This window comes from Oryza sativa, chromosome 12, assembly GCF_034140825.1.
Source record: "Oryza sativa Japonica Group chromosome 12, ASM3414082v1".
Classification (NCBI taxonomy): Eukaryota; Viridiplantae; Streptophyta; class Magnoliopsida; order Poales; family Poaceae; genus Oryza; species Oryza sativa.
This window is the reverse complement of record NC_089046.1, coordinates 11,196,875-11,205,111: the sequence shown is the minus strand read 5'-3', so window position 1 is coordinate 11,205,111 and position 8,237 is coordinate 11,196,875. Positions and strand designations below refer to the sequence as shown.

The 8,237-nt window shown below is 41.4% G+C and overlaps 1 protein-coding gene across 2 annotated transcripts; it reads right to left on the bottom strand.

Annotated features, from left to right (window-relative positions):
* Positions 1 to 2,041: 2,041 nt before the first annotated feature.
* LOC4352005 (protein STICHEL-like 2) lies at positions 2,042 to 7,990 on the bottom strand. Of its 2 annotated transcripts, none has more exons than XM_015763154.3 (8): positions 7,764 to 7,990; positions 5,235 to 6,886; positions 4,777 to 4,996; positions 4,445 to 4,633; positions 4,166 to 4,366; positions 3,377 to 4,076; positions 3,142 to 3,216; positions 2,042 to 2,442 (listed from the first exon to the last, which is right to left on the bottom strand). In XM_015763154.3, the coding sequence occupies exons 2-7, from the start codon at positions 6,768 to 6,770 to the stop codon at positions 3,150 to 3,152; spliced, it is 2,913 nt and encodes a 970-aa protein (XP_015618640.1). In that variant the 5' UTR covers positions 6,771 to 6,886; positions 7,764 to 7,990; the 3' UTR covers positions 2,042 to 2,442; positions 3,142 to 3,149. The 2 variants fall into 2 exon arrangements, with proteins under 2 accessions (XP_015618640.1, XP_066162289.1); XM_066306192.1 differs by having other exon boundaries at positions 5,235 to 7,625; positions 7,764 to 7,986.
* Positions 7,991 to 8,237: the final 247 nt, after the last annotated feature.

The following is an 8,237-nucleotide window of genomic DNA, read 5'->3' as shown; positions in this document are numbered from 1 at the left end:
CAGCATCCCGTCCTGTTGATGCTCTTCAGTGTGCCATCGCATCATTCTAGCATTCCCCTTGTTCCTGAACACACGCCTTAGCCGTGGTATTATAGGGAAATACCACATCACCTTAGCAGGAATTCTCTTCTTTGTTAGCTGCCCGTCAACTTCTCCTGGATCGTCTCGTCTAATCTTGGATCGTAGTGCTTTGCAAACAGGGCATGCTTCTAGTCCTCACCGCGATATAGGATACAATTATTCGGACATGCGTGAATCTTCTGAACTTCCAGTCCTAGAGGGCAGACTATCTTCTTAGCCTCGTACGTTGTCTCGAGCAATTTGTTTCCCTCCGAAAGAATGTTCTTGACGAGTTTCAATAAATCGCCAAATGTCTTATCACTAATCCCATTTTTTGCCTTCCATTGCAAGAACTCCAGAGTGGTATCCAACTTTTTGTGCCCCTGCTCGCAACCTGGGTACAACGACGTTCTGTGGTCCTCTAACATCTTGTCCAATTTATGGGCCCCCTTTTCACTTTCGCAGTCCTCCTTGGCGTCCTGCAACATCTGATCAAGATCATCCGCAACGTCGTTACCATCAGCATCCCTTTCCTCCTCGCTCGTTTGATTTCCTTCAAATCCAACGTACTGAGCAAAGTCCGGAATATTGTCGTCTTCCACTTCATCTTCTTCCATTTCAACACCTTGCTCTCCGTGGGATGTCCAACAATTATAGCTTGGCATGAACCCCGACTCAAACAAGTGGAAATGAATATTCCTGGATGCAGAATACTCCTTTTGATTCTTACACTTATTGCATGGACAACAAATAAAACCCCTTTGTCTGTTAGCTTCGGCCACTCTCAAAAAATAATGCACGTCGTCAATAAACTCTTTGGACCGTCGGTCAGCGTACATCCATTGCTGATCCATCTATATGCATGAGTCGAAAAAAAATCGTACACAAATAATTATTCTTACAATAATAACAGTCATACAATAATTATAAGATAATTACAAACTCTTTCAACAGTCATACAATAATGACATATCTTTATTCATACAAAAAATCATAAAATATTACACCAAATAATTCTTATTTACTATTTCTAAAGTTTTAAACTAATTTTAATGTGTTTTACTTCTTTTAATTTTCATTTTAGTTTGTTTTCTATTATTTAAGATTAACTTTCACTATATTTTCCTTCTCAACTATTTTATAAAACCTTCTTTAGCAAATCAACTAAATTTCTATATATTCTTTCTTCCCCACACAAATTTTCTCTCATCAACTTACAACAAAATTTTAGAGACAAAAAAGTGTGCAAAACATAGCTCCAAATGTAATATGACAAAAAAAACATTGGAGGATGAAGTTGCAAACCTTTTAGGCACCTCCGATTTTTATGTAATCACCAAAATAAATTCACTAGAAATTTTGGCATGACCTCCCCTCTTTTTTGAAGAAATTTTGAAGCTTGCTCGGGCAGCTGAAGGAGGAAGAAGACATATATATATATATATATATATATATATATATATATATATATATATATATATATATATATATATATATATATATATATATATATATATATATATATATATATATATATATATATATATATATATATATATATATATATATATATATATATATATATATATATATATATATATATATATATATATATATATATATAGGGGTGGGACCTTAGTCCCGGTTGGTGTTACCAACCGGGACTAAAGTTACGATCTTTAGTCCCGGTTGGTTACCAACCGGGACTAAAGATCCCGGGGGGGCCTGACAGGCCCTGACAGCATTTGAACCGGGACTAAAGATAATCTTTAGTCCCGGTTGGTGTTACCAACCAGGACTAAAGATCAAATATGCCCGTTACCCTTTTTAACTGGGACTAAAGATCATCTTTAGCCCCGGTTTTTATTGCATCCGGGACTATTGTGGAATTCGGCCGACCGACGAAAGATGGTTTCTCCACCAGTGACTCCTAAATAGTGACTAGTCTGAACTTTTTCTCCTTAGAATGGCAATCATGTTCTGTTTACCAAAAGGTACTTGAATTATAAGAAGTAACAGAAGTAATCACTGGAATCACTACCATGCTGTACATCTGACCGCCAGCATTATTCCTTTTGATGAAAGTAAAGAGCTGGAAAAAGGCTACCCAAATCTCTTGTCAAATAAGAGCAACTAAGACTAAATGCAGCCTACTCCCTTTCAAAAAGCTAGTATGCAGCTTACAGATTGAACATAAGTTCATTGGTTGTTCACCAAGAACAAGAACTCGCTCAAGTGCAACCCTATCAGCTATTCCAGAATGAGTACAATCCGCTACTTTTCCCTCAAAATTGCTGCTGCCATAGGTGTCCCAATTTCCGGCTCCGGGCAAAAACAATTGTGGCAGCATCTATTGATTCATCTAGTTTGCGCATCCATTTTCTGCACATTCATAGAGATGCACAAATAAATCGTATGCTTGAAAAGAAAAATGTAGATATTTTCTAGATAAATTTTCTATACTAATATAGAAGGTACATCCTGTGTCTCAAAATATATGGACCTAGTACTACTGTACTAGATGGGGCACAGGGACACCACCTACCACTACAAATTTGTTTCATAGAATGGGCGAGGCAAACAGAGCTCTTGCATATTTTTGTTAATCCATGAACAGAATCTAGGTATGTAGACACATGGATCCATACATCTCAATCAGAAAAGAATCAATAGAGGAGAATCGGACGATATCTTTCTCGAAACAAACAAAAAGGAAAAGAAAGAGAACAAAAATCATGATCGTAATGGTAGGTGGTGTCCCATCTAACACTAGGTTGCTATATCTTAAGACAGAGGGAGTAGCAAATTTTCTTCGCTACATCAACCCAAAAGAAGTGTACACGGTCACTAGTTAACCTAAAAATGATCAGCCTTTTCTGTTCATCAATCTTAGTTATCGATATTCACTTTTCTGGTTGCAATGCTTGTGCCGGCTGTTGCAGTGGCTGTCTGCGCTAGCACTGGCACCAATGGGGTCAAGAAACCACATGACTACTACTAGTAACCTAGCAGGCAAGAAGTATGAATTCACATGGCTTTCTGATGTAGTGATGTGGTGATGTTGCATACAGGGTGTTGTACCTGTCCTGTTAGATGGCTTGTTTAGGGCCCCTCCAGCAGAGCAAATGTGAGCCAAACCGCGAATTCTTGTTCCACCTGCAGGAGAAACAAAGAGTTGGGCACTGCCTTATTAAACTTGCTGAGTGATAATTGATGAGTACACAGTTTCCATGCAGTTCTCTGCGTAAAATGTTAATGAGAATGAATAATATTCATCAAAATGTATAGTAATACCAAGTGTATTCAGATTGCTTACAAGTTATCATCTCTTGAGCTGCAAGTAGCGTGTGAATTTGATCTTGAACACTGCTCATAAGGCTCATATGCGCAGAAATATGTGTCGAATTCCTTCTTAGGTAGGAAATCCATCTTGTTGTGAGGCTGTATCTTCAAACAGATTGTGTGTGCAGCATCTGAAGAGAAGAACCTCTTCTGAAGCTTTAATGTCCGTGAGAAGCAGTTTGGTTGAAGGTCAGGCTCCTGGATGCTATCAAAACGGCCCTGCTCACTGACTCCCTTTGAGTAGTTAGTCTCTGACCTGCATGTCCTTGTCATGTCATCAGTCATGGATCTGTTTGATGTCAAGGTGCTCCGAGCATCATCCTCGCAGCCGTGAACTGTTGGTTTAGAATCAGTGCGTTGCATGATGAATGGTGATTGTTGCTGACTAGAGTAGCCTTTAGACGGTGTTTCTCTTGCTCCATGCCTCACAGTTTCATCTTCGTCGGTCACAGCTGAATCTGACAGTTCTTGCTTCCGGCCTGAGCAGCTGAGGAGACTGAATGACTGTCTCTTTGACCTTGCATCTTTTCTCACTGGCCGTGGAACAAGTTTGAACTTAACCTCCACGTTGCACCCGAGAACATTCTGCAGTGTGCTTTCTATTAGGCTTTGCATTTTTTCTGCTCTTGATATGTGATCTGGATGGCTAAATCCAACTTCCGCAATAGCCAGCTCTGAGAATTTTCATATATGGTGGCATATTCAGCACAAACCTATGAGCAGGCTAAAATCAAGAACATTAAAGATGGTACATGTGAATTACCTTCAGTAACATGGACTGATGATAGGAAACCTTCTTTCCTCAGGAAATTTTTGGCTGACCTTGATTGACACTTTCCTATTGCTCTCCTCCAGATGTTTTCAAGCTTAAGACGCCTACAGTGCCTCTCAGAACAGTTGGACTTGTTGCTGTTGCAAGCATGGCAGAAATTGGAGCTTGAGTTCACCTTGGAAACCCAATCATCTGCACATTTGGATATGGGAGGTGGTTGTCACTCTACGATTTCCGACAGAATTGCTCATAAATCTTTTATTATATTACCTGTATATCCAATTGCTGAATGTGCATGCATGTCATTTGACTCTGCGATAAGGTTAGATTCATTGGTGCCAAACTGCAAAAGCGCAACTGTCACCCAAGTAGCCTGATTTCTTGATGTCCTCAATTGTTTTTCAGTTTCCGAAAGTATTTTCAGTGCATGTCTAAGTTTCTTTATACCAACCTCGGCTACTGCACGATATAGCAAAAGGTCAATTCAACAACCAGACTTAAAAATGTGAACATGCAACTTTACGAATCATTCATACAATTCACTTGCAGCAAGTAACAATAGTAGTGGTCTGATACAAGATTAACAAGGAAAGGATACTTACATGCATATCTTCCTAAGAAACTTTTGCTGACTTCAGTGACTGCAGACTGGCATCTTCCTGAGAGAATGTCCATAATAAGGTTTGCCAATTGAGAGACCAGCTGCAGAGGATCAATTGCAGATGCCATAAGCTCTCGTGCTCGCCTTACTGTGTTGGTGGTGTCTGACGACAAAGCTAAATCAAGCAATTCAATCAACTCATCATCAGACACTGATCCTACCTGCAAACAAAAATGGTAAGAAAATGACAACTGGCAATATGATATACTTAGAGCATCAAGAAAAATGACAATACTGACAATATGATGTACTTAGAGCATCAACAGAAAATGACAATACTGACAATATGATATAAGTAAAGCATCAAAGGAAAATGACAATACTGACAGTATGATATACTTAGAGAATCAAAGGAACTGTTTGAAAGAGAGAGAGAGAATCAAAGGTAACACTACTCACAAGTTCATGGACAAGAGAAATTGTGATCTTTTTCCCGAGCAAACTGAGTTGATCAAGCATTATTTCTGCATCTCTAAGAGAACCATTAGACTTTGCAGAAATGAAGTACAACCCATCATGGTCAAATTCTAATCCTTCCTCTATGCAGATTCTCTCCAACCTGTAGACAATATCTGCCACCTTTATCTTTGGAAAATGGAATTTCTGGCAGTGTGTGATAGAAGTGCGAGGGAGGCTATCTATGTCAGAAGTAATCATAATGTACACAGCATGCCGGTATGGCTCATCAAGACTCTTCAGTATTGCTGACCAAGCATCCTCTGGCAACAGATGGCATTCATCAACTATGAAGACCTTGAAGCGTGATGAGTATGGGACAAGAGATGCACTCTTGAGAAGCGCCTTCACTCGACCTAAACGATCCATTTTTGCTGCATCAAGTTCTTTAACATCTCTACTCCTCCCGGAGAAGAGGATGACACACTCTTTACAGAATCCACATGGCCTTTGCTCTTCGAGAGAGAGGCAGTTTAGAGCTGCAGCAAAAATTCGTGCCGTGGATGTCTTGCCTGTACCTCGAGGACCATGGAACAAGTACATTGGAGCAACTTTTCCTTTGCAAGAGGAATATAAGAGGGACTGAGCAACCACATTGAGGCCAATCAGCTCACTGAAGGACCGAGGGCGAAATTTCTGACTTAAACACCTTGGCGTCTCAGTGTATGGTACATTTTCCTGAAACGCTGCATCGGTCCCTTCAGGCGATAACAAAGGTTGCTCTGGACCATCACTGTCATAATAAAGTTCACGGTATTTTGATGCCCCGGACCAGCAGTAGCTAATCCCACACCCACTGAAATTTGATCCAACAACATCATTTGACCTCACTTGTGTTTCCTCTGTTCTTCTCGACCTAACTGAGCGTGCCTCACTGGCTGACATACAAGGGCTACCGACACGGCTCATTGCAGCGGAAGATTTGTTCCTGAATTTGGAAAACCCTGGCATCTTCACTTCTTCATCAGTCTTCGCCGGCGGTGTGGGAACTGAACGTTCATAAGAATTCACTTCCTCCTCTTCTTCCTTCTCCTCAGCTACATTGTTAACCATAGTGTTTGCCAATTGTCGAATAGAGCTATGGTTAGAGTGGCTAGAGTCCACTGACTTGCGATGACCATCTTGGCGTGCACGATGAGCTTGCTTATTTCTAGGCGGGTTTAAGCCTCGGATCTTGACAACAGAAGATTTCCGATATGATGCGGTTCTTGCATTTGGTGCCCGAAAACTCCGCTCTGAACCCAATGTAGCTTCAGCTTCCAAATCTCCATCTTCTTCGATCAACTGATGATGTGCTGACCTGCCTAGGTCCATTGCAACCCCATTGCTAGAAGCGGTCTCCCAGATCATATTGTCAGAAGGAGATGCATACTTGCTCAAAGAGTTTGTTGCTGGATCCCGCAGCGACCTCACTCTCTTCAGCTGCACCAATGTTCTTGACAGTGGAACATCTACCGAATGGCGCCTCATGTCCGCCATTTCTGGCTTTAGTTTCCCAGCAATAGTATATGATATGATCCTATGAATCTTCAGTATTGGTACTTTTCTTGATTAGGACTAGTTCCATTGTAACCTTGTAGCATGCACCTGCATGGCTGCATTAGATCACATACAAAAACATCATTAAAAACCTGAAGCTTTTTCATTCCCCGTTGCAAATTAAGTACTAGTAGTAAACAAGAAAATGGGATCCTATTTTGCCACGCAAGTCAGATCCAAGATGCCCATAGCTCCATAAATCAGGAAAATGACTACAAAAATAGTAGGGGACAATCCTTAAATTTCACATAATAAATCCAATGAAATCCTCGCATTCGGCCCTACAAAAATTAAGTCAGGGACCCCCCCAAGATAAGGTGACCACAGAGCAAACTAGTATATCTAGTAAAGACAATGGAAACTCAAATCTTGAAGCAATCAAGAAACAAAGTGCGAAATGCCCCAGCTACAGGTGTACAAAACCATGGGAACAAATGTGGATTCGTCCTGCTGGTTGGCGAGGAACCAAAGAAATAATCAGCCATCACTTCCTCCCTTTTTTTCAACTGAAAATACATAAAGTAGAACAGTACAGATAATCCCCACATTCTCTCCTTTCCCTAACGAACTTGACCCACAAAAGAGAACAAATTAGCAAATGTGAAGAAAACAAAAAAGGAGTCAACTCAAATCTTGGCACCACCAATCGCAAGTAGTGCCATTGTGCCAATCACCACAAAAACCAACCGGCACAAATCTAAACTGGTACTCCAAACCGAAACTGAAACTACACAAAAATGCAGCTTAAATAAATGGCAGCCGTGCTGCATTCTTGTTTCCCTTCCCCATAGCTAGCTGCATTGCAGGGACGCCAAGATCCAGCACCAAACAGAACAAAGAAGAATAGAGCAAGAAAGAAACACACATCAGGCCATGACAGGATCGATGAAACAGAGAGAAAGGAGAGGACGGACGCTTTCCTCCTCGCCTCACCTCGCATAGGAGCCTCTCCGTCGCAGCACGGCTGAGGAAGAAGCTGAGAGACCAGCAGAGGCTGCGAGCGAGTACAATCTTTACCTCTATACTACTCCGGCCGTAGGCTGTGTCGTACTACTAGCTCAGGTCCCCTTGAGTTGAGGTGAGTGGAGTGAGCGAGCAAGCACTGATGAGTGATGAGGAGGCAGCAGCAGCCAGCAGTGCAGTAGTGCAGCAGGATGGTCACGTGCCCAGTGGCAGGGCCAGTAAAAAAAAGGCACCAGTTGGGGGATTAAACAAATGGTGTGGGGGCACTAGCTGTTGTAGGGCTTTGCCTCGGGACTGTTGCTTCTGTGTTTTCTTGGTGTGCAGAAGGGAACTGTATTGTTTGGTAGGAGTAGCTGTTGTAGGATTCGCCTTTTTCGACGGAGCGAGGGATCTCGATTCTTAGAGCAGTTACAATAGCAATAGCATGCTATTAGCCAGCTCTAA

Coding starts and splice junctions, on each gene's coding strand:
- LOC4352005 (XM_015763154.3), bottom strand. CDS start 6,770: ATGGCGGACATGAGGCGCCATTCGGTAGATGTTCCACTGTCAAGAACA. Junction 4,997..5,234: donor TTTCTCTTGTCCATGAACTT/GTGAGTAGTGTT, acceptor TTTTGTTTGCAG/GTAGGATCAGTGTCTGATGA. Junction 3,217..3,376: donor AGCTCAAGAGATGATAACTT/GTAAGCAATCTG, acceptor TTTCTCCTGCAG/GTGGAACAAGAATTCGCGGT.